General features: G+C 38.4%; 1 protein-coding gene across 2 annotated transcripts in view; it reads left to right on the top strand.

The window, feature by feature from the left end:
• fstl5 (follistatin-like 5) overlaps window positions 1-27,310 on the top strand; it is a 203,683-nt gene that overhangs the window by 139,536 nt on the left and 36,837 nt on the right. The window contains exons 8-11 of one of the 2 annotated variants that reach the window (XM_085284620.1): window positions 1,675-1,689; window positions 5,166-5,286; window positions 22,647-22,808; window positions 23,458-23,592. In XM_085284620.1, the coding sequence (XP_085140746.1) occupies window positions 1,675-1,689; window positions 5,166-5,286; window positions 22,647-22,808; window positions 23,458-23,592 (433 nt within the window). The remainder of the gene's footprint in view (window positions 1-1,674; window positions 1,690-5,165; window positions 5,287-22,646; window positions 22,809-23,457; window positions 23,593-27,310) is intronic. The other variant, XM_085284630.1, reaches the window with a different exon arrangement.

Raw genomic sequence — 27,310 nt, 5'->3', positions numbered from 1 at the left:
ATGCATATGTTTAAAAATAGACATGTTTTGAAGACAGACATTAAAGCTTCAATAGGAGAAGATGAAACACAGGAAACAGCACAAGCTTATCAGAATGTTTCTTATTCTCCTTTCTGATCACATGCATTGAAGTCGGTATTTATCTGATATAATTCTTAAGCAGCTGTTTTTTTTTTTTAATTGAATGCAACTCCTGTGCTGTTTCTAACAGATGATTCAATCAAGTTTTGTGATAACACATTTCAGATAATACATGAAATAACTGAAACTCAGTGTCCTGTTTTAAAATAGCTACAAAAACATGTAATTTAGCAAAGCAATCATATGGTCTGGAAGCTTAGCTCATATTCTGTACTGTCTGTACTGGGTGACTTGCTGCCGTGTCAGTGTGCATTCAACAGACAGTTTGCTGAGAGAATAGCTGATATCTCCTAAAGTGATGCCACAGTTAAACACTATAAAACAAGAAACAAATTGCAAAAACTGCAAATGTTCATATTTGAGACAAGTGCATTTATCATTTTTTACTAAGCCTTGATGATGCAAGAGTTAGCACTAGGGCAGGTTAATAACTCCCGATTTCCAGAAAGTTGATCGAATTTATTTGGATGCAACATTTTCAGTGGTACAAATGTTTCATCACTCATCCAAGTGACTTCTTCAGTCTCAGCTGATTGCAGGTTTCCCCAGGCTTATCAACAGTACAGTTGCATAACGATCAAAACTACCACCACTGCATAACGATGAGTTACGAGATCCAAGAGAAAAGGAGGACACTCGCTGCCCAAGTGAAAAGCATTGTTGATCTCATATATGTCACGAGTGTTGGAAGAGTTGAGATGCATATTTTTTAAAACTTTGTGTCTCTGTGGCTTTCAAACCCGAAATGCAATGCACAAGAAATGGTCCACCTCAAGCAAGCATCAGGTTCACAGCAGGATTACTACTTACTAGTGCCAAAAGCACTGAGTAAGTAACCACTGCTAAGTGGTTGCAATCAATCATCACTCTTTAAATGAAAGGATGAGGAAGGAATTCTGGTTTGAGCGGATATTTATGTAAAAAGGAATGACCATCTCAGAGTTCAAGCAGTCTGTGATTTCAGCCATTCTCCAGTTCTCTGTGAGTAATGCTCATGGCCACTGATTAATGCTCATGACAATTTGCATGTCAATGATCAGGAAACCGAGCTTGTGGCTCATTGATACATAATGATGATAATTTTGATCATTATGCAGTTGTACTGTTTATAAGACTGGGGAAACCTGCAATCAGCTGAGACTGAAAAAGTCTCATGGATAAGAGATGAAATGTACCTAAATTACTGAGCACGTGCCAAGACAAATCTCCTGGTTGTGTGTATATATTCTCCCTGTCAATGTGTGGGGTTCTTCGATTTGCACCGGTATTCTCACACAGTGCAAAGGAATGCTTGTTAGGTTAATTGGTGATTTTAAATTAGCCATTTTTCTCTGTCTGTTACTCTGTGACTGGTGACCTAACTTCCACCCCTTGACAGCTGGTAGTAGGCTATAGACCCCATTTGGATAAGTGGCTAAGAAAACGTTGGTACTTTATTATTTGCTTCCCTTTTTTGGTTTGGAATCCATCTCTTTCATAAATGCTTTGATTAGAAATGAACCTCTAAATCTTTGACTTCTGTTTTTCTTCCAGCAGATCCCGTCTCAGGTACGGTGTTTTTGGTTTTTGGTTTCACCAAACTGACATCAATTCACGTTTTCTGTTATTTCATCTCAAAAAAAGCCCACAAAGCTGTAAAGTGCTGACAACAAATCATGTCTGTCAGCTCAGGGATGGGACAAAAAAGTCTGAAAATATTACACATGAACTGTCATGCAAACTTTTATGGGACAGTTAAATCTAAAGAAGTAACCTTGCCTAAATAAAGGTGTTAAGCTAGTAGAAGATACTAGGATTATTAGCATAAGTAAGGTTGGAAAGCAAATTTTACATGCCTATTATACTTTCACCTTATTGCTATTTTAAAGGGTAATATATTCCAATAAATACCTGGTAGTGGTCAGCCGTGCAGATAGGTATTTTATGTCACATTTAGAAATATGTCTCTCTGACATTTACAGCTTTTCCCGCTATGATAGAGGTGACTTGAATTTTGTTTGCAATGGGTGCAACATCAAAACAAATTAACTTCAGCAGCTGTATTTCTCTCCAGGAACTGTCTTCTTAAGTTAGAGAGTGAGCTCTGTGGATTAAGTCAATCCATTTCCAACATTTTCCTTTCCTCTCAAAAGGCAATTTGAAGCAGTGAATCTGCAATGAAGCATTCATAGATAAGTCACCTACAAACATAAAAACAATCAAAATACAAAACTTTATATAAGGAGGAGTTGAAACAAAAAAGTGTTTCTAGGAAAAGATGCACCTTTTTTAAATGTCAGTTTTGTTAGCTCAACAGATTAGTACCATTCACCTCCATTGTGCTGGGGCGCAGGAGTAATTACAACAGCTGAAATCTTATAAACATAGGCACATAAAAATGAAAATATTTGCATGGATAGAAATACAAAGAGGTAAGTAATAAAATGGTTCTTTGTATAAAATTGAACTGACATTTTAATGGCGAACAGCCTATTTTTAGCTGGATTGCAAAACATTTCCGTCTTTGTTTACACTGGAGGGTATTTTTACTCAAAATGTCGTGTTCTTCTAACAAAGTTTCACGAGGCTGAGCTAGAAACGTCTTCAAAGGCCATTGTCTGAAATGCCTCATCATACCACAGGTTAGCTATTCAATGAGGTGGCTCTTCAATGTTCTTTCAGAGGTGACTGGGCAGTGACAGCTTTATTAATTATAGTTTCTTGAGGACTATGGCCTATTTGTAAATCCACCTCTGCCTGCCCTTGTCTCCTTTCCCTACGAGTAGTCCTACCCTTGCCTGTTTCGTGTGCACAGAGCTGGGTGCTGCTGATAGCTGAGGTTAGGGTGGTGAGGTGAGGTGGAGGAATCTTGTCGACAGCCTCCGCCGTGGCTCGTTCCACCCCTGTGAGTTTCATTTCTCCCCCCATTCATTTTTCATTTAAGAAGGTGACACAATATGCTCTGAGCCCAAGGGGCCAAAACGCACCATCGATTTCCCCTCATATTGTGGAGCTCTGATGCTTCACTCAGCCCGACCCGTTACCAAGCTTGTACGTTAGATCGGAGCACACCGGGACGAACCGATAAACACGCAGTTTGCCTGTAAACACGAGGACTGCCTGTCCTCGCTCATCTGCAGACATTTAAGGGTAAGCTGAATGTCAAGATGTAAAGCCGGCAGAGATGTGATCAAAATGTTAAAAGCTATTTAATGAGAAAAGGTACATTTCTTCTTATGAACTCTTCTGATAGAGGGTTGTAATTAAGGCTGAGTCTTGACAATGCTGTGTACAGGTATAATAAACCAGAAGCACTGAAGCAGAATCAAGGATATCCTTAAGAGCAAATGTTCACACTGCTAAAAGATATCTGAATGATTTTTTTTAAGCGTAGCAGCAATCAGAAGTGAACACGTTTTGGCATTTGGCCCTCATCAAGTTAGATGGCAATGGTGAAAACTCTAATGAAGGCAAAGTGCCGCAGCACGCTCATTTCTGAAAAGCCACTGTGCAACACAGTGTTATTGTAAGAACAAGCACTTATTTAAGTAGTCCCAGAAGATTTATAATGTATTCGCTTGATTTAGATGATACGCTTAAAGGAGTGTTGTTATATAATTCAATGTACGTTTATTTTTTCCTCTCAAATATAGAAGCAGATTCTAAATATTAATGTCTTCTTTTTAATAGTTACTACCTTAAAAAACTGTGTCAACAACTTGGAATTCAAGAGTGAAATTGCCAAACACAATAAATAGTTACACTAATACTAATGAATGAGTCAATAAATAGGAAATAAATAAATAATAGTCAACCATAATATCCCAGGTAACTTCCTGTGCATTAGCATTATTAGCATGTTTACGTCAAAAGTAAACTATTAAATTTCTTTCTCCTTTAGGGTTGTAAAAACGAGAAAAACACTTTTACTTTTCTTTCAAGCAGAAGAAGTCTTTTTATTACTTTATACGAATCCAATGCAGAAAAAGAGCACCTCTTTAATTAATTTTTAGGAGTAGATTATTATATTACTCCAGGGCTCAACGTAGTACCAAAATGTATTATAGTAACTTGTGAAGATGACTTTTTATTGCAGTGTGATCTTACCAAGAGGGCAGACATTCACTCTTTGCCAGCACACCATCAACGGGCTCATTAGCTTTGGGGGCTTCTTTCTGTGCTGCAGCTTGAACAATTTATTCCTCTGCCTGCTTTGCTTCCATGTCCGGCACCATTTTCTTTTCCTGTTCTCTGGCTTAATAACCACAACACAGCATGAATTAATCATGTTTCAGTTGGCTTTCATAGATTGGTTTTGGTTTTGTTTCGCTTGAAATAAACCACATGAGCATTGCTTTGTGTATTTGTGGAACATGCATGGACACAAAGTGTCAATGTTTTGCCTTTTTCAAGGTCAGTTACATTTCAAATGAGTGTCTTTTGTTATTTTTAATATTTCATTGTTTTTTTGTTTGTGAAACACTGTAATTTTTGTGGGTTTGAATCCACTCTGTGTGGAAATTGCGTTTATCAGTGGGAGGTACTCTAGCTCCCACAGTCCACAGATATGCACGAGGTTAGGTTAATTTGTGATTCTAAATTGACTGTAGATGTGAACGTGAATAACCTGTTCAGGGTGTACTTCTTACCCTACGACATCTGATATAGCCGCACCACCGATGGATGGATGTGTAATTTCTACAGTAATCATCTGTCACCTCAGCTCCTTTCCATCAGATTTCTTCCACTGATTGGAAAAACTGAAAACAATTCTTCTTAACTGTGTTCTGTGGGACAAAATGGCTTCAACTTTTGACTTAGATTGATGGCCATTAGCTCAGCAATGTGCCTTTTTGGTTGTCATGTGGTAGTTTTAATTTCCTGTTCTATAAACGATTCTCATCTGCACGCCACAGGCTTGTTGCATTTCAACTGACACGATTCATTTCAAGCTCTCAATGCCTAAAGCTAAACCTGCTGCTTCTGGTAGCTTTCTGTAAGTGATAAAAGCTGTTATTTATTTATTTTCCTTCTATGTGTGGCAGGATTTTGGGGATGACGGTTCACTGTACTTCACCAAGGTCACCACTACCCACATGGGCAACTACACCTGTTATGCTGATGGATATGAAAAACTGTTTCAGACCCACACTCTTCAAGTGAACGGTAAGAGGCTTACACATACATTTGTCACACTATTTGTAAAACAATAGCCCTGTTTAATGCTAAGATTTCATCTGAAAATCGATATTTGGTAAATAATAGTAACAAAGTGGAAAAAACACATTCTTGCCAGGTTTAAGGCAAATTTACATTTACTGTTAACATTTAGAGTTTTGTTATGATCTCACAATGGTCATTATAATCTTTGTATTTGTCCCCACAGTCCCTTGTCACATATGTGGTTGTATCCAGTCTTTGTTTATATTGCTCTTAAAAAGTCATGACCATAAGTATTTGAACAGTCAAACATTTTTGTGTATTTGAACAGTCAAACATTTTTGTGTTTTTTGGGGGTTTTTTGTCTTGTTTTTTTTTCTCTGTACACGACCACCGTGGGTTTTAAATCAAAGAACAGAGATGTGATTCAAGTGCAGACTCTCAGCTCAAACTCAAGGGGAATTTGCCTTGAAAAACTCCTGGGTTCCTTTTCCAGTATGCTTTGGGTCGTTATTCATTTGCACAGTCAAGTGCCGTCTAATCAGTTTTGCAGCTTTCGGCTGAATCTAAGCAAAGAGCCCTGCACACTTGAGAATTAATCATCCTTTTTCTGTCACCAGTCGCATCATCAATAAACACTAGTGATCCAGTTCCAGTTGCAGCCATGACATATGGCATTAAGCTATGCCATAATACTACCTCTATTATGCTGGGGAAGGTTAGGGTTAGGGTTTGGGTTTGGGTTTAGGGGTAGGTTAGATCATGAGCTGTTCTAATCTGGCCTTTTTGTTGAGTGTAACCAGTGGTTTGCACCTCTTGGTAAACCCTCTGCAATTGCATTCATGAAGGCCTTGACAATGATACACCTCCCTGAGTGTGTTCTTGACTTGATTCGATTTTGTGAAGGCGTTTTTCTTGCATCAACATTTCTTTATGTTGAGAGATTAATTTGTAATGAAATAACAAGGGAACAGGTTGTACCTGGCTAGGAATCTGATTGTCAGTCAGTTGTCTAACTATTTTTGAGCCCCTGAAAATGGGAGGCTATGTGTAAAAATAAGTATAATTCCTAGAGGAATAATTTTTTTAATAACTTGAATTAAAACTGAAAGTCTCTTATTCAATCACATGTTCATTGTTTGAGTTAAAATCCACTGCAGTGTTGTACAAATCAAAATTACAAAAATCATTGTCCAAAAATGGACTTGTGGACTTGACTGTAGCGGTGCATTTAGAGCCAATAATGGGCTTTTAAAACAGCCTCTAAAGAGTAGAAAAGTAGAAATTCATTTCTGAGAAAATTGTCTTTTTTTTCTAAGTATTTCTTCCTGGAACAGTCGTCCTTTAGAAAAATGTCCCTCTGCAAAATCACTTCAAAACAATCATTGTGTAGGGCACTCTTTATTAATGGAGACTGTAAGTAAATGGGTAAGTGGTAAAATATCATGCTGCACTCAGGAATAGTTGTCACCATACCTACTGCTTAAAACTGCATGCCAGGTTCTGCTGTGGTGGGGCTTTTTTTCTTAGCTGGTTCTATAAATTTATAATATCTCAAAACTTTTTGCTCCGTAATTAATGGCATGATAACATAAGGCAGATGTTTTTCATACCGCATGAGTGCATTATCCCAAAAGTAAAACGTAGTCTTAAGATGTAGTCACACTAATACCAATTGATAGGAAAAAACTGTGGCAGACTGAAAGAGCTAGCTTTTTATCTTATTGTTTAGCAGCCTGAGCGATTTCTCTAAAAGTTGGTTTGCACTATATACTCAGGACTAAAAAGCAAACAGCAACTACCTGGTGGCGGCATTGAACAGCTAAAGATTCAGACACTTCCCAGAGGAGAAGTCAGTCCAGCAAACAGTGCTGGAATTAATATTTAACTATTGATCAGAATTACAATTCTAAGACATTCTTACTTCTTACTTCTTGGTGTAATGCCTAACATGAGTAAATAAGCAACTGTTTGCAAACAAGTCTGCCTTATCCAGTAATGAGTTCATTAGATGTCTGTTGCATTTATAGCTTCTTCCTGCAGCCACGAGTGGCCATGCAAATCAGTTATTGTGTATTTGTAATTTCTTTTGTCATTTCACTCAAATAAAAGTCCAAAAGACTGAATGCTAAAATCCAGTTTATACTCTAGTGAGATCTCTATCTGCCTCTGCTAGACTTATAAGTCTGTTCTCAAAAATAAATCTTTGAAACAGGTGTGTTCCTCATACAAGGCTTTTCTTGGCTCACAATGGGCCTTTGGGGGTGACTGTACACCTAAGCACAACTGGTTCAAGTATATTTAAGGCAAAGAGTCTATGTTTCCTGTCTTTCAATGTTTATGTATTTTTCTGCAACTTTTGGTCATTTCATACAGAAAAAAAGTGTTTGGGCTCGAGTAAATTAACCCCCACTTAAAGCGAAATAAAAGCCATATTTCATATTCAGGGAAACCCTGTAGTGATGATAGTATTGGCTTTTTGATGGTGCTAAACTAAAGTCACGTTTTTTAAATATTGTGTCAACAAGAAAAGTAGTACATAAAATTTAAGGAAAAGTTGACACATTTTTATTCCTTCAAGGAATTCTCATGATTTTGATAAGCATGCTAATGTTTCAAATAAGTGGCCTTCATCATAAATTAAAGAAAATGAAGGTCATGTCATTTATGTACTAAATGTTGGCAGGTGTCACGTAGTATCCTGATAGAAAAATTATTATTATGTAATAGAATAGAAGTGTAGCTTTTTGAATGTGAAAATTAGCAATTGATTGTGAAGAAAAATCCGCATCAGCTGATTAGTCTCCCGAGTGGCAGAGAATGCAAAACCAGACTACTTCTATGTTAACTGAGTACGATCCACCCAGGATGGTGCATATTGTATGCAAAGTCAGAGCAGCTGCATATTGCTGCAGGTGCAAATAAAAGAAAGTGCTGATTGGTTCACAGAAGGCAGGCAACCCCCCCCCCAAAAAAAAAAAAAACAAAAAACAAAAAAACAACTGGACCAGAGTGATGACGGAATTAATTTTGGCAGTGTGGGAAAGTGGAAGTTGAGTAAAGAACAGACTAGAAGCCCCAGTACCCAGGATTCCACACAAATGAGTAAAGACAGAGCAGCCTTCTTGAATCGTGACAATGATAAAATGAAGCGAGGTGGTATAATTCTAATGACAGTTACTGATGGTCAAGGCTCTGTTATGTACGCTCTGTTGCTATGTTTTTAACCCTCTCGGGCTCAAATTAAACTTTTTGTTGCTAATGCACAACCAAGTCCTGCAGTGGTACTTCTGAGTAAAAAAAACTCATAAAATATGTATGTGGGGTAATCAGGTTGTTAGTTTTTAACTGTTGCAAATCGGCAACGCCTGCCTCGAGAGGGTTAAACTTGTTCAGAGAAAGCATTTTACAATAAAATCATTGTTCAGTCCAGCAGGTGTCATTATGTAGAGTCCTGAGCTCCACTACATATCTCTCTGCAGCGTTACTCTTGATAGATTGCCCCACCTCGGTGGAGGATTTACATGTTCAGGTCCAGTGGAATGGCTGTAGGGCCATGCTTGGCTAACTGATCGTTTCATTCTCACAGATTTATTTTTTATTATTTTGTGCACTGCCACCCTTTTCAGAGTATTCTCCTTTTATTTGTGCACTAGTCAATGTGACCTCACTTTCATTTAGAAATAGTACCAGTTCAGTATATTATCTACTTTTTACTAATTGGTTTGGGATAGTCAGTACAGGGAATAACAGTGCAAAGACTGACACGGGAGCAGTAAAGAGAGGACAAAGGTGAAGAGGGCAAGTTTGTGTGAATGAGACACTTTTCTTCCATACTGCTCCTAATGAGCTGAATGTATTAAAAAAAAAATCACAATGTGTCAGTGTGGAAAGCTCAAGATCTTCATTACTTTTGACAGACACTCGGCTCATTATCATTCTTCTAAAAGATTACTTTGAGGTTAATTGCAAAGAAACACGGGCCCTAATAAACCCAGTATTGTGTATATGGAAAATGGGGACCCTCGTGAGGCTGGTGACTTTTGGTTGTAATTAATACTCTAACTTCCACATGACCTTTTTACTGAAGACTATGAGTTTCACATGCTTAGTCTGGGTGAAGCCTCAGAGGACCTGCTATCATCCTGCCATGGCTACTGAGCTTTTCTAAAACTCAATTAAAAAACAGCTGAAATAGGGTAATCCTGGAGAAGTGGATTCAGAATGCTGTCCATCACTCTTGGGGCCGCAAGAGAATGGCAAGATATACATTTAGAGTTTTATTCTGAGCAACTAATGAAATTTAGACTGGACGCACATTTAGGGGAACTTTTTGATTTCCCAGTGAAGACGTCTGAGAGCAGAGAGGTTTCTATATTGTAAGCTGAGTGCAAAGTGTGGAAGATCATTAAGACGTTTTGGTTTTGATCCCTTTTTACCCACACAAACTGACTCATCAAAATGTCCCTCATGGATTTTATACAAGCATCTCATCTATTGTCTGCATGCTTTTATTGACAGCTAGCTGCCTCCTATTGTTCACCCCATCTTAATGAAGATACTGCAATGCTATCTTCAGTGTACACTATTATCCTCGAGGTGTTTATTTTGTCGTGATTATTTGTTGTTGGAACTCTGTTGCAGGCCCTTTTTTTTTGTCTTCCTTTCTTTCTGTTTTGCGGTGACCCCACTTTACCCACATGAATCAATAGAGCTGAATCTCATTTATACTGTGGCTGCAAAGTTTGCCCACTCTCCCAGGCACTTAAGCAGAAAACAAATTGTTGTTTGGGGTAAATTAATGAAAGTCTTGGTTGAATCGTCAAATACACCAACCAATTTTCCTCCTGGAAAAATACATTTTGTTTCCCTCTCTACAAAGCTGCTTTCATTCTGGAAAAAAAATAATTTCAAAACCTATGTAGTGTTAAATGTGAAAGGTAGTATCTTTTGTCAAAAGTTGGCATGTGCATTTTGTGTATGAATGGTTTTTACTTTTATCCAAGAATGAATTGATGATACCATCTAACATTGTTGTTTATGTGCCCTGTGACCCCTGGAAGTCATGTTGTTGGGGGTTAAGAGCTCGTGGTAGGGTGTATGGTACGAAAGGGAGGGCGCACTAATGGGGATTCAGAGACCTGCTGAACCTAACATATACCCATGGGGTCTTGTTATGAACCCTGAGTTTAGCTATAGGTGGTAGGTGTGGTGTGAATCTTGGTGCGCTAATCCCTTGCTCCAAAATAGCCCCTCGGGGCCTGAAAGAAGTCATATTTCTGAGAAATAGAGCTAGAGGTGGAGCTTACCTATGTAGAAGCTCAGGAAGCATAAACCTTGACTGAAACTGGACTGTCTGTTTTTCCGCTGTTGCTCTTTCGATGTGTGAATACTTACAAGCCCCTAGCTGAATGCTGCTGTGTTGGAGTTTTTCCTAGAGAACCAGTGGGTTGCCCACACACTGCTGGATTTTGATGAGAGAAAAGGGTCTGAGTGTTGCTGTGCGTAGGTGCTGAAGAGCAGTTCAGAAAGAGTGTACAGACGTGTAGATTTGGAGTGTCTGGTTGGGTGTTTTAGGGGGGGGTTTACTTGTAGAAGTTATGGTTCTGCCAAATGGATACAAGTTGTTAGGTTTTGTATTGTTGATTGTCATTTATGCTTAGAAATATCTACTTATATATGCTTAGAGTTTTATAATTAGTTTTAGATTGGTAGAGGTTTGATCCTTAATAGTCTGCAAACTTTGTGTGCACACCTACATCCTGGGAGCATGGGAAGAGGTTGTACCTTGTCTTATTGTTTTATGGTAGGATAAACGTATCTATATCTGTTTTAGGCTAAGTGCCTTTTGTTTAGATGAACTGCTGGACTTCCAGACCAGCAGGTTTAGGGAAGTCATTTATGGGATCACACTCTGGACCCCCCCCCCCCCCAACACACACAAACACATACACAAACACACACACACACACACACACACACACACACACACACAGGCAAGGTACTCTTTGTATGTAGACGTCGTATGTTAATGAACCTATGCATATTCATGTAACCTCAATAAAAGAGCAGTGTTACAGGGGAGCGGACGAGAGCAACTGGGGTCAAGCGAAGGAACGGCGTTTGTCCGGTTCTCTCCCGTGCACGAGAAACATGAAGAACTTTGCCTACTTCGTGTCTTGCTTGCTGTGTAATTATATTGTCTTCAACGTTCCAGCGAATAGGTTCAAGCTACAAACCTAATAGTTAAAATAAGAAAGTAACATTTTCAAAAACATCCCAGCTTGGTGGTGCTTCCTCCGGGCGTGCAAATCACATGTCTCTCTGCAGAGTGGTTTAAGTTCTTCAGGGCGTCATAAATGTCCCTTCCAGTTGTTTCCATCATTGTCCATAGGACCAGAGAATGTAGAATAAGCATTCAAACATACCAGTTGGTTTTGTTGTTTGGGTCTCAGTTATCTCCAAAGCTGCAGACCTCTTCGGCACTCTAGTTTTATGGCCTCTACCAACCCCCATCACCTCACTTCAGGCCTTCGTCCTGTGAGGGGGATACTTATGACTCCTCCATTGTCCATGCTCTGCAGAAAAACCCCTCTGTGGAAAGGGTGCTGGGTCCAGTTATCTTACTGCTGTTATGATCCCAGCAGTCTTCAGAGTGTCATCGTATGCACAGTATAGTGACACAGCATTAGGTGATGTTCATAGGAAACTGCTGTCATCACAAGTAACCAGATGCACAAAATATCAGAGAGAGAGTGTAGTTAGGAAAAATGAGCTATTTCGTGTATACACGTGTTGTGTGAGTCTTTTGTCTTTCCTGCAATAATTTGGCCAAGAACTATACATGTTGGACATTTAGTCATAGTTCTTAAATCTATATAATTACACGGATGTTTTTATTGTGGACATTAAACACATAAACCATAGACCTTTAATCAAAAAGGAAATAGCTACTGTAATATAACAAATTGATATGTGGACATCTTTTTAAAGGCGTAAGACTGTTATGGTGCATTCAATAACTTTGAGCCATATACAGTTTAAATATGCTTGTTTCTTAGCTGACACTGGATGTATGGATGTTGCCATACCTCAAACTTTTAGTGAACTTAGTGAGACAGCATATGAGAGCTGTACAGAAAAAATGCACACGCTGAACAAGTTAAGTTATAAACTTACACATTTAGTTATCTGTGACATTTCTGAACACTAAATCTATGATAATGATGGCTGGAACAAGCTGGTCCAAGGCTGTTTAAAATTTCCCACGAGCCTAATTTTAAGTATCTTGGGCTGAGACATGACTGTTCAGTGCTTCTTTTAAGTATTTTTTGTTTCAAAATAAAAGCTTCTGGTACAAATTACAGAAATAAAATAGCAAAACAGGTGTCATTCATATCAGCTATTTGCATTTTACTAGAACTGAATTTATAATCAACGAACTATTACAACTATTATAATTCTAGTTGTATCTTTCCACAGAAAAAAAGACAACCCAAAACATCTGTTCTTTTTTAGTTTCTTTGTTTTTGCTTTCTATTGTTATGTTCAGCAGGTGCCCTGTGGACCAAATTCCCCTCATTTAAATTGTATTATTTAAATTCCTTGTTGTAAATAATGAATCAGATAGAAAACACACAATGAATGAGAAAAAAGTAGCCCAGCCCCTGTGCACACGTACACTCATTACTGTTTTTGAGACAGAAAAGAAAAAGCATATAAACACAGCATCGTGGTATTCCTTAGAGATCCATTATTTCCATTCCAGATCTTTTTTTTAATAACACTCCTAGCAGTCTTACTTTTGTTTTACCCTTGGAAAGGACTTTTTCAATCGCTTTGTGATTTTTCACATAGTGCACTGGATTCAGGCTCTGGACCAAACTGTTTTCTGAGCATGATTACTTCCACATATCGATGGGAGGCATGCAGGTGAAAGGGTAATCACAACCGAGAGAGAAAGCTTTCATTGTGGTGTGCATATTTGTCCTGGTGTGTGGCTGTGGATGTGTGTGGACAGTATTTCAAGGTGGTGTATGAGTCGGTGTCATAGGGAGATGTACAGAGGCTCATGTGTGCTATTAAGAGTGTGTGTGTCTGTGTGTATTTAATAGCATGAGCCACAAGTTCAATTTGACTGAAGTTCTGTACCAAGACTGCCAGGCTTAGTTGGAAATCTCCCAGTCGTGTGATGGTGAAGTGGTCTCCTGCCATGGTGTTTGTGTGCTCCACGCTTGTTTGTGTATGTGTGTCTCTGCACGCCTGCTCATCTTCTGCAGCGCCATGGCCGACGGGAGCCTTGCTGAGTGATTGACGACTGGCTGGGGAGCTTTATGATGGAGCTGTCAGCCCTGCTGTGTCGCATTCTCCTGGCAGTGGCTCTCCTGACACTCTCAGAAACACATCAGAATGCAACTTTTCTCACATCTTGTCTGAATTGAGATTTGAGTGGAAAAATCCCCCTGCTTGCCTCGCTCTTTTCGTTTTCACGACTGTCTGGGCAAAGAAAATGGTGATTTGCACGCAGGAATCAAGTACGTGCATATGCATTGATGGACTGTGTGAGAGAGGGATTTTCGAAAGGATGAGTGTACACTTTCTGTTGTTTTGGGGACTCTGGTGAAAGAGCTGGATTTACTGTGAGAGAAGGCAGGCTTTGTCAAAAGTCTTTAAGTTACATTTTGTGTCATTAAATATCACTCTATCAGAGTAGCTATACTGTCAAAGCATATTGTCAGGCTTTCAGCTGACATAATCATTGGCAACAAACAAAGGTGTCAGAAAGTAACAGCTAACAAACAGGAAGTTGTGTCTTCAGAAACACCCAGTGCTCTCAACATCAAATAAATTGTGTTAATTTCATTTAAAACTACATTTAAAACAAAATACAACTCTGATATTCTCTTTCTTTTTTTAAAGAAAGAGAGAAAATCACTCTACACGCATAATTTAAACAAAAAAGAGACATTTTAACCATTACTAGTATATAGCAAATGTATAGTGAGACTTTCTTAAGCAGAAATTTTGTTTACGCTCCACAAGAATGATTCTGAGTCCTACTGAATAAATTTCTTCATCTTGTCCTCCAGATTGAAATGATGGCGGTCAACAAATATTAATTGTTGCACTAGAGAAGATATTGATACTGTAACACTGTTTTAACTATTCATTTAAATAATAAGTACAATAGACGAAACATTGTCACCATAACGATCTTTTGCATCGGCAGCATTTATTTTTCTGTTCCGTACAAATCCTTGGAAGCTCAGCATTTCCAGTGCACAGCTCACTGCACTCTTGGCACTCTGAGTTGAAAAGTGTGATTTTTAGGAACATGGCCATACTCAAGACGTGAATGTTTTGTAACCAGAAAAGAATAAACACTCAAGTGTATAGAAGTGCTCTAAAAAAATGGGTCCGATGCAAAATCCAATGTGTGTGGACACAGAGCCTAATTGATGGAATTGAGCAATCAGATGGCACACCTGGTATCATTGCCTGTTGCTTTGTAAGCACATCCAATTATTCCTGACGACAATTTTAAAGCCAAAAGCTCGAAGCTACATATGCTCTCATGCCTCTACTCTTTTTATCAGGGGAACTCCTCTTTTCAGTTATCTTTGGTGTTTTGCTGGAATGGTAACACTGGGAGAAAACTGGGTACAACATGCAAAAATAGTCCCCTGGGCACTTATTAAACTGTAAAGGAATGCGCTGTAATACTTTACTTTAAATGATTATATTAGTTTAAAAGTTTCACCCATTAAACTCATACAAACCCACACACACATACACACATGCACAAACACACTTTGTAGTTAATTGCTATTCGTAGCAAACAGTGCTTCTCCTAAACTAACAATTATCCCAATTCTCCCGATAATATTAGCTAAATTTGTTTTGAACTTAATTACATACATTAAGTATGACTTTCAGTTATTGCAGTGCCACAATTCAACATTTCAATTTGCTCTTATCCAACACCGCACAAAGCTTTCCCTCTTTTTTTCTAATTTAATAGATGTGCACGGTTGGCTCACCACATTTTAATTAATTCATTCTACCTCAGGTGGGAATTAAATAACTTGGTGGACTTATCGAACGCTACCAGTGACCGTAGGGCAGGATGGGCTTTCTCCCCCACATTCGTACAGTCACATGGGGAATTCACTGACATGAGCTTTTTCTCAAATAATAGGCCTTTAACTAAGCAGTGACCTTTATTGGGCTCTGTGGGCAGCCACTGGGAATTATGGCAACATTGATAGAACTTGGCACCTCCTACGCAGGTTTTAGCCCCGCACACCTGCTTTTTAGCTCAGAGTAACAACTGTAGGCTGTAAATGATAGACAGCAGTCAGATTTTTGCAGTCTTGATGCATAAGCTGTATATTTGAAAGTGTAATTTGCAAGAGGAAATGCACTGCTCTGCTATTTGAATAGCTTTTCTGGTCTAAAGAAGAGGTGAGAGCTGATATCCCCCATTGCTAAATATGACTTATGACAGGTAGAAATCCCATTTTTATTAATACTTATTCATACTGATATATCCTCAGAAACTTTGGTATTAGAAATCTGACACAACGCTGCAAAGTCACAGTATGCAGTGTTTTCAAATGTTATTTAAGTACTGCACTACAGCACGTGTAATTTTATTGCAAACATCCTTTAGAAGCTGTTTGGAATTTGAAACCATTGCCATAAAGTCAAGGTTTCCACGACCAAGAATAAACACTAAATCTCTTTTTAAACGATGACTTTTCGAAAAGACAAAACCTAAACATCTGCAGCCCAGATGCAGTTGATCCAGCTCAGGATTTGGGAATTTGTAGATATAGCACAATGAAACATTTTGCATCATATGTTCACAAATGCATATTGGAATAATATAAGGAAAACTGGAAGACAGTGTATCAACGTTCTCAAGTAAAATATCCCAAAATAATTTGGATACAAATCTTAACAATTCATGCATGGGGGGAATTTTCAGCCTTACGTAACCTCAACCTGCTCTTACATAGTTAATTATGTATTTATGTTGTGCTGAGCACCTTCATGAATAAAAAAGTTGGAAAAACTAGGCTAGGTTACAAAGATTTTGGCAGGCAGTGATTCCTTCCCATCGCAGATGTTTAGTTGAACTAGGTCCATGAAACCAACAGAGGACCCACTCACATGGAACTGCTGGTCTGCCTGCACAAGCCACTGTATACCCATTCACAGCACTGATTAGTCCCACTCTTACTTACTGTGTAATAGCACCTGTACATGCTGAAAGTATGCTTTGACTGTAACCTACTGGACTCCAGTAGTGTTGTTACCAGCTATGATTAGATCGTAGTTCAGAGACCTCCAGCTGAAAGTGCCAACCAGTTCCACCTTCTGAAATCACACAAGCAATTTACTCAAAAATTGGATGAGATGTGAGCGCAATCTCATCCTATCCACTTTCCATCAGTCTCAATAGTATCAGAAGATATTTCTATATACTGTATTGGCCTTAGCAAAAGACCACCCTGATCACAACCTGGCTGCCACTTTTCAACACCTGTTTCAGACTGAGAGTGAAGACTAAAAAAATGTGATCACATCATATTTGGTATCTTTGAAATCACATTAAAATAGCAAAAACGAGTTTTGCTAGTATTTTTTAATGCAAATTTATTTATAATCCTATTTTAATTCTTAAAGATGATGATAATGATAAAGGAATAATAGTTGTAAAGTTGAAAAAAAGTGGAGTTAAAGCTTTATTGTATCAAAAAAGAGATAAAACATATGACACACTTTGATGACTCAAAACTTAAAACCTAAAATAAGACAAAGAGCGACTGTGTCTGATCTCCTCAGACAGCTCGTTCCTGAGTTGGAGCGCCTGGCCTCTAAAGGCTCAAAGCCTCCACCTTTGAATTTCAAAAAATATCTCTGCTGGACATCTCAGGGTGTATTAAGGCTTATAAAGGTATTGTTATGCTGTAAATCTAATAAATGTCTGTCTATCAGAGACTATAAAATTAAACTATATGGAGATTGTAAATTACATCTTTATTGGTTTGAGTAGTCTTATAGCAGCTTTATTGACCTGTTTAAGCATATATATTTTATACCAGCTGAGACAGAAATAATGATAGTATTGGTTAATTTTCCAAAAGCATAAATTACAGTATTAACGTGTGGATTTGTTTATTAAACCATCACTAAACCTTTGTGAAGCAGCTGATGGAGCTACATTACTGTATTTTTTTTCCTTTTTCCTTCACAGTCTTTAGCACTACTTTCAGCTATCAGTAAAATACCACTAAGTGCCTAATGTAATTTTCTTCAAGTCCCCAATTTTTGCAAATGTAATTAACAAGAAACATCCTGTTGGGTCTGGGCCAGTAGAGAGCATCATCAAGCAAGCAGCATTTAGAATACATTTGCATTTGTACTTCTATGATGTACTTTAAAGAGCTTACGCTTGAAACTAAGTGATATTATTGCACTATGAGTAAAAGAAATTGAGCGTTAATGCCTTCAAATCAGAGGTGTGGGATCCACTTCCCCAAACCTGGCATGAGTGGGAGTCTGTGAAACCTCAGTCGTTTTCAAATTTATGCTGGTAGACCTTGTGATTCACAGGCATTTACACATTTTATTCTTCACCCCTCTCTTACTTTTCATTTTTGTTGCCAGGGTTTGGACTTGTGCCTTTCATGGCTCCAGAGGTCTCAACACACTTTATCCTTTCATTTTAGACCCTTGCATTTCTCTGCAGTAGTCGCAGATGGGAGGATGAGAATGGTATCTATCTATCATTGCTTTTTCCTCAAGAACCTACCAATGCTGGAGGCAAAGGCTTTAACTGACATGGCTCCAGACCACCATGGCCTAGTCTTAATGTCTACTTGGGATTCTGTAGGTGACAAGTCCTCCACTTATAAAAAGCACTCTGTGTCATAGTAAGCTGCTTTTCTATCTAGTCGTCCATCTTTCTGTGACCTCGGGATGTCACAGAGCAACTCCTGCCTCAGACATCCATACCTGCCCCCTTCCACAGCCCTGTTAGCTGTTATTTTCTTAGGTTTTTAAAAGCCTTGATGATCCTTTTTTTCTTCTTTTAATTCCAACACACTAATTAACACAGCTTTGTCAGACTGCCTGAGAGGTTTTTAATGATGGGATACTCAGGGGAACCTGGCTGATCCATGCTTGCGCTATACAGCTGTTGATTAATGGGTTGTTGTTGTGGGCCAGGAACATGCCATTTTTGTCACGACCCTCTTTCTTTAACACCTCCACACAAAAAATACATCCCGCCACTCAGTCTAATATGCACCAGTAGAAAAATCTATAAAGAAATTTAACATCTTATAATTTAACTACAATGAATTCAGGTTAACAGTCAGAAACACAGCAAGAGCACTGTGAGGAAATACAGTGGCTTCATTTGCATTTTCCAATACTAAAATCCATTCTATTTATTCAAATCATCATTTCATACTTCACAGTGATTAAATTTACACTCGCAATGACAATGATATGACAATGACATTAGCACTGTACATAAAGAAACCTGGTTAATTAGATCCTTCTCGTGTGCTTGATGTATTAGCTATGCAATGCATTCCCCCTTCATATGATTATTTTAAAATTATTTATTAATTTATCAAAAGAATTTTAATAACTTATTTATATAACTCAGAAAGATAAAGGTTGCAAGCTTCTGAAACCTAATATGATGCCAGACATGACTTGGTATTTCAAAATGTCAATTATAATCTCACTGCAGGTGTGTTTGTACACACTTTACAAAGTATTACAAAGCTGGACTCTTAAATTCTACATTGATGCTAGATGGGATTATAAATATACATTTGAACTCAAACGTACAGTTTTTAAATTTAATGTTGCTGAAACAACAAAGGGATAAAATAATAAATCTATCTGATCGAGAAATCACTCATCTTTGGAAAAGAGAGTTTATTACAGAGAAATGTCTCTTTCCAAAATAAAAGCTATACTATACGCTTCTTCTGGGCTATATTCTCAGCAGCATATTAAACATCGGGGGTTGGGGGCCGCTGGTCTAAATGACTCGGGTAAAGTTTGTAGCATGTGTGCTTGTTGTTTTTGTCTGCTTGTCTTTGCACTAGGATGATGTCGGAGTAAATATGCAGTCATATTCATTGTGTTCCCACTAGTGCTGTCAGCGTTAACCTGAAATGACGTTAACGCCACAACACGGCAAATCTCCGTTAACGAGCTACCGCGGATCGCCCCGTGCATGGGGCTGGACGGCGTCAACACGTTAACGAGCTAACTGCGCTAACGCAATAGTTCCCACCATGTAATTGAGCATTGCATCCGACATACTGTTTTACTTTTGTCCATGACGCGCTTGCCTTCAGGATCATACTTCACATGAAGACCAAAATAGTTCCAAAGGCCAGATCTGAATGAGGGTGGGGGAGGTTCAATTTGCCATGTTGCAACGAGCTTAGCTTCTGTCTTGCTAGCTTGCACTGCGCTCAGTGGATCTGCGCTCGACAGTGCAGCCTAGGCGGAGTAGTCGAACGCAGATCCACTGAACTCTCAACACAGACAGCATCGTCAGAAGAAAAGTTGATAAAATAAATTAAAAATTTTGTATTGTTCGATACATATGCGTACTGAACCGAAAGCACTGTATCGAAAGGTTCAATATCGATACAAGTATCGTTGCACCCCTAATAAATATATATATATATATATAAAAACAAACTCTCTGCTGTTTGGATTGCTTGTTGGATATCTCGTTCTTGCTCCTTGCCAGGTGCATCACATGCACATGTTGCAGGTGTAGCTCCACATTGAGATGATGGTTTGTGTCACAGTTAAGCTTGTTTTCCTGCACTTCTGGACATTACCGTAGAGCTTGCCATTGACTGTTTGATTGTGGGGTACATAGTTACGTTGAACAGCCCTGTGAACATTGAAAACAAATAACAACCATGTTCATGGTCACGCTTTCTGCAGCTGACTCGTCTCCACGGACGATTTTAAAAATGGGGTCAGTTTCATACAAAATCTGATGTTCAGGTTCAAGGTTCTTTATTTGTCACATGCATAGTTATACAAGTATAACACACAGTGAAATGTAGCCTGACACGCTCCTCGACATGTGCAAAAATTGGGGGGGGGTGTAGAGGAAGAACATTATATATATATATATATATACATACATATAGTATATACACTGGGTGAATGTGCAGTAGTAGCAGCAAGCAGGTGAATTCTGTACATTAATATGAATAGACATCTGACTATTTTACATGTTTGTGCTTTGTTCAAGTTTTGAGGTTCATGGTAAAACTGCACATGGTCAGAACAGGACTTTCAGGGTGCAATTGGAATGTAGCAGGAGTTATAGGAACAGTTTATGGCTGCAAAAAGAGATAAGATAAGATAAGATAAGATAACTCTTTATTGTCATTGCACAGTCATACATAGTATAGTAGTACAATGAAATTGGAAAACTGTCCTACGTCGGTCAGATAAACCAGAGCACTGACCAAATATGAATCACATATGATTGTTATGCTTTTTAGAGGTGTAGTAGTGAGACTCCAATCGTAACGTGCTAATTGACATAAAAGTCACATAAAATGTGATATTTAAAAAATGATTTTTATGGTTGGTGTATTCAGGATGATTGATATAAGGACACAGGTGTAGATTTGAGCTTCCTTTTTAAACAGCTTGTATTTACCGAGTAAAAAAGTTGTTTCACCAAACAAGGCACTCACAGAGTGATTTACAGTAAGCATATGGCACAAAAACAGATAAGCAAGGAGGATTGTAAAACTTATGCTCTTCACCCCACCCCAACTCTTTCTCTCTCACACACACACAAACACACACACACACAAAAGAAAGAAACAGATCTTTTGGGGGATTGTGTGCGCATCTGTGAGGATATTAAGCCTGAGTAATAAACTTTATTCAAATGATTGTACAAAATAATTGTCTCCCAGAGTTCTATGCAATCAGCATTGTAACTGCTAAGAGGCATTGGCATAAGTGGTGTGTCTGTGTGGCTGTGATTGGTAAGGTAACCTGAGTGCCATAAGAACCTTTGTGGCCCACTGTGGACAGTGTGTTGGCAGTTGGGTTGACGGGAGCTCCAAAGCCCGGGAGTGCTGTGGTTACCAGATGGCCATGGCAGTAATCTTCAGTCCTTTCACTCACCTGGCTGAGTAAAGACTTCCTCTAACCCAGTGCCCACAGGAAATGGTCTCTACAGCACGTCTGCCTTCTCTGCTTCTGCCAAGAGTCTTGCTTCCATCCTCCGCTCACATCTCTGAAGTCTGTTTCAGAAAAGAGAGGGGAAAAAAGGAGGTGCTGAATTGGGCCACAGAGGCTCAAAAAGGATCGCTCAAAACAAGATGGCAAGATGGAGAGATTTGATGTCTCTACTTTAACTGCTGCCAGGTTGTCATCCTTATATGTGACAGGCTGTTGTGGAATGAATCATGCTGTATTTTTATGGATGCTCTGTAAACAGTTCATTGTCACTGTCCAAGTTTGAGTCACCATTCCAGTGAAAGGGTCTCCTCAGACATACTGCTATGCCTCTGAAAGGTTTTATCATTGTTATGCTATTCAGAGAAGTCTTCCGTCTATAAAGGATTATTCAAATTCATTCTTCTGATATTTTCCATGTTTTGTGGAGCAGGGCTCTAACAAGTTGGCCCCCGGGTGTAGAGCAAAATTTGTGACATAATTCTCAGCCAATGCATAAATGCATATTATTAATATATTTGTGTGTTTTATAGATTTATGTTAATTTATGGTTCTTGGAAGTACAATATGTCGGAGAGATATTTTTGTTTGTCTTTGCTTCAGGGTAGGGTAAACAAGTGAAACGGCAGCATGACAGTAGCACTGTGTGCAGAAATGTGCCAAGTCAGCTTTTGGAACAGTTTGCAGAAGAGAGCGACATTTAGCTTTTACCTTTTTTTATTTATTTTTTTTTATTTCTGTACACATTTTGTTTTCTCTTCTTTTATCCCCTCATCTCCTTCCTGAAAGGAGGTTACAGAAAATCAATAGCTACCAAGTGAACAGAGGTTCCCTCCCTTATTTATCTGATTTGTTTGGCTTTGTGGAGCACATTAACCTTATCTAAAGGCATTCGGTAATGCTGCAAATGCACTCAATCCTATTGATAGTTTATGCTAATTCTGAGCCATAAGTTCAGAACTTGTTGTCTTCTTGAAAACGTCTTGTTCAATAAGGTTATTCAGCTCCTCAACTGATTCTAATGTAAACAGCAGTAAGGGATGCAGAAGCATTAATTCATTTCTGTATGCTGTCTATCTCTTTTCTCTTACACCATCTTTCAGTTCCTCCTGTCATCCGAGTTTATCCAGAGAGCCAAGCCAGGGAGCCGGGTGTCACTGCCAGCCTCCGCTGCCATGCAGAGGGCATCCCCAGCCCCCAGCTGTCCTGGCTCAAGAATGGCATGGACATCACAACCAAGCTGTCCAAACAGCTCACTCTGCAAGGTAAACAGGAGTAATGAGTTTACTGCAAGTGCACCTGTGTATTTACTTTTTCTGTAATTGTTTTTACCACCACTCTCACACTTTTTATGCTAATATCTGACCATGGTTGCCATCACTTCATGTATCAAAGAGGACTGGGTGACATAGATGATCACATGTTTTTCTGATATTCTCACACATTTGTCCTGTTAGTTCAGTGGCTGCTTGGTTGGTTCTTGTGACTAATTTTACTGTAAAGCTGTTTGTTTGAACCGGAGGCATTGTTAGATTGATGTCACCAAAAGATGCACAACGTCAAAGTCTTTTGTCCAAATTCTATATCGAACGCTCAGAAGTAAAGTTATCAAGTGTCACTTGATTCTCAGAATAAATAGTGAAGATTGCTTTTCCCCTCAAGTTGCTTTCAAAAACTACAGAGCGGAAAACTGTCCCAGATCTCACAGAAACACAGCATGTGCCACATTCTAACTTTGAACTCCCACCTTTTTGAAATCTCCCCGAAACAAACCTTTCACCCTTCTTCCAAACACATAACTGTTATATAATGGTAGCAGAGGATGGTAACATTGAAGTCACCTTTTATCTCTTTCCTGAAGGAAAATTGTCTTTTTATTTTTGTCTTTCCCTCCTGTTCTGTTGTCCCTCGCAGCTAATGGAAGCGAGGTTCACATCAGCAACGTACACTTTGAGGACACCGGCGCCTATACCTGCATCGCCAAAAATGAGGCCGGCGTGGACGAGGACATCTCTTCGCTCTTTGTTGAGGACTCTGCGCGCAAAACTTGTATGTATAAGTCATGATGTCAGTGTCTGCTTTTTTCTTTTTCTTTTTTATTCAGGGGGAAAATGGAGCCATGCAAATGGAGCCCTTAATAATTTATCCTGTCAGCTCTTAATAGTTTATATCCTGTGATGCTGCGATGAAGGAAGAGGAGTAATGGTGATACTATCTTTACTCTCTGTCTCTTGGCTTGAAAGCAGGGAGAGTTGTTCTTTTACCCTTTCATCCACTATCATGCCATTTTTGTTCCTCATATTGCATCTGCGTCTGCCTTGATACACTAGGGTTCAAACCAATCATAATTTCTATTAGTGCTGACAAGAATAATTTAATTAACTGATTAATTATTAGTTCCAGAAGTGACAAACATGCCTTTTCTACTTGCACTTTTTTCTGAAGAGATAAATTTCACCTCGGGTGTAGTAATTTTTCATCATTTTGAGACATTTGCATAATAAATAGTTGATTAATCTTAGAAGAAATGGTAGATTAATCGGTTATGAAAGTAATAAGTGCAGCTGTAATGTATTTATGAATAAATTAGTTGCTGTTTATTCTATAATCACAAGCATAAGGGAAAATCTTAAAATAAATCTTTGTTCTATAAAACACTACGTAAACCAAATACATTACATTTGCAATTATGTAAATGTAAAACATAATTTTTGATCCTGAAATTTGATGAGGGGAAAACATCTAAAACCATTATCCACATCACCAGGTTTTTTGTTTTAATACCTTTATTAATTGATAAGGTAACTGTCAACTGTCAGCATGTAACTTGAGGACACTGATAATCATCGTATTCGTATTTGGAAGCTTTTGCAGTCTAAACAAACTCTTCTAATTCCTCTTCGTGAATGGAATCACACACTCTAATTAACGTTGACCTTCTTAGAAATGTCAAAATCTGTCTTTGGGGTCTATGACCAGTTGTTAGTGTGTTGTATTTTCCTGTGGGTAATTAGAGTTCCCAAACAACACACGCTTCAACTTTGCAATCCGGTCACACATCACGCACAAACTGTCCCACACCGTCACCTGCCAGACCCGGTGCGTTTAGATGCGATCCCTACAGTACGACACTTCCTCCGCCCCGCCTGTCACGCATCAGAGGATCATACTTGGTGAGGTCAGAAGTCACTCCTATGCTTTGAAGCCTTTGAAGCTCTACCGCGGGCAAAATGGTGCTATGAGTTAGATATAGCAGACCCTTTTGGAGTGAGTTCAAAGGGATGTCAGCTGACAGGCAGACAAGGTTGCACTACTACATTACGAAAGAGAAAGACAGGAAAAGACAGACTTTACTAAACATGCTGTTGTCTGTCTTGGATATCTGAAGACTGCATTCTTGACCTGTTCTGCTTTTCCCATGAGATTGTCCCCTTTATTTAGATACCAGTTAAGTGAGCAAATAGAAGCTGACTGTCTATTTTTCCTGAACTGGCTGCCTCTATGAGCCTGAGGCTAATGTGAGGTGTCAGCTCACAAAGCCTTCATTCCACAAACACAAACCTCTATTTCTAAAACAAATACACATCCATTTCACACATAAGGGGACACCCAATTAAAATTCACAAGGGAACTTTAAAATGCATGATTGTCAATTTTCATTGGCACTTAAGGTGTGGCAAATACACAAATGTCATTCTATTGATATCAGTGATTTCAGCATATTAATGGTCTATTTATTTAGTCAAAGACCACAAAGAATAGCCTTAAACCTGCATCTTTGCTAAGTGTCACTTCTATATAACCAAACCTGTTTTTACAACTAGAGAAGATTTTTTTTTTATTTTAAATATATTAAAAAGAAGATGCTCTTTCTGTTTGTAAAACTTGTCTAGTTTAGACTGGTGGCTTTTACCTGTAAAGTTTTGCTGGAACTCAGCTATTTGTTACCTTTTCTATTCTGACGTCAGGAAACACTTTCCTAATAGGTTTATGGGCTCGGTGGCTATTTACAAGTGTTATTAAATCTAACATGATGCTTATTTTGTCAGTCATGGTCCTATTATGGCATTCTAAGTGCTGCAAATCTCTCGAATTCTCAGGCAGGTCTACTCCCTGCTTGTCATGTCTGGTATGAAAACAAAATGATGGAAATGGGGAAAACGCCAAGCTGAGGCTTCAGAGTAACCTCTTGTTTTATGTCCGCCTATTATGTAGGGTCTATACAGCCATTACAATGGAGGGAGTCATTCATTTGTTTTAATAGGTTTTTATTCCTTTGCACTAGCATCCAGTATGGCAGCAGGTAGCATTTTCCCTCATTGGCAATTATCCATCCATCCCATTGTCCTGCAAATATTATTTTATTGACACCACAGACTGCAAGAAAAAAAATGGAACTTGAACCTATGGATCTACTTGTTCCTTGTGCTTTTTGTCTTGGTCTTGTTACAACTCATATGGAAAAGAAATAGTAAAAACTTATATGATTTACTCATGAAAGTGGCCACTTTCTCATTACTTTCATATATTGTTTTAGTAAGTATCCAAAACATACAAGTTTCATTATATAATTTTTCAAGGGATCTTATATCTGTTTTCATTCTTGTATGCTTTTCATACAAGTTTCACACAAGACAGATACAAACTTTATAAGATTTATATATATCTTTTCCATATGGGAAGTTACAAAGTGTTGTCACATGCCTGCAGGCCGGATATTGAGAAACTTGCAACTGAAGGATGAACTGAGTTGATTTTCAAGTTTAAAGACTGAGCTTACTGTAAGTCCTTTCTGTTCTTCTGAATGTGATCTCTCAGGAACTTCTGAAAAAATACTTTTCTTGCTATTATTCAACACCAAAACGCAGGAATGGTAGGATGTAAACTTTGCCTTCAGTTGACAGAGGCATACAATCCTGGGGTGGCAATTCTACAAATGTACACTGTAAGACAGAATTACTTTGAATGTATAGAAAACACTTGATAGTAGGTATTCAGCCTTACAGATGTAATTAGAACAGTTGAAACATGTCAAGTCAGAAAAATCCCTCATGCATGCAAACTATAGGATCATTAAAATAAAGTAACTATCTTACAAAAACTTCAAAGATCACCTGTAAAACTGGATTTTTTTCAACCCTTTTGTCTTTAACAGCCTATCATAATCCTGTTAGTTAAATTCATCTTGATAGCTTCTCTTCCCTTTGTCACCATGGTGTGCTTTATGGAGTATATGCAGCCATTATTTTCCAGACTGATTGCCATACTATATTAAATTATTATCTTTGTGCTTCTTTTTTTTTCTCTTTTGGACAGTTGTAGCTCCAGTTTTGATCACAGGTGATTTAGTGTCTGCAGAGATGTGAAAGTTGTCTAATGTTGCTTTGAAATCTTGGATATCAAAGAGTTGATATTTCAGAAGCTGAAAAATGTGTCTAATTGGCGTCAACTCTGATATAACTCCCCTTTAATATCATTTGTACCTTTTGTTTAAGTTATTTTACATTTATGGCCAAGTTAGTTTTATGGGATAGACTTTATTGGTTGTATTTACATTGTAGTCAGCACACCATAAATTGTTAAGCAACAATGCTTATGAAACAAAGGTTAAATATCATCATTATAAAAGCTGCAATGAGCTGTAAAAACCCTAAAAATCCACCAGTTCTTATTTAAAAGTGTGTGTGTGTGTAGTAGTTTTACCTTAATATCTGTGAGAACACTACTGTGGGGACAAATGATGTCAAATATAAAAATACCAGCAAGC

Source organism: Mchenga conophoros, linkage group LG2 (assembly GCF_057382185.1).
Source record: "Mchenga conophoros isolate Kocher_MC1m ecotype Shallow Benthic linkage group LG2, M_conophoros_male_GT1.1, whole genome shotgun sequence".
NCBI lineage: Eukaryota > Metazoa > Chordata > Actinopteri > Cichliformes > Cichlidae > Mchenga > Mchenga conophoros.
The sequence above is the reverse complement of the archived record's forward strand: the minus strand, read 5'-3'. Positions and strand labels throughout refer to the sequence as shown.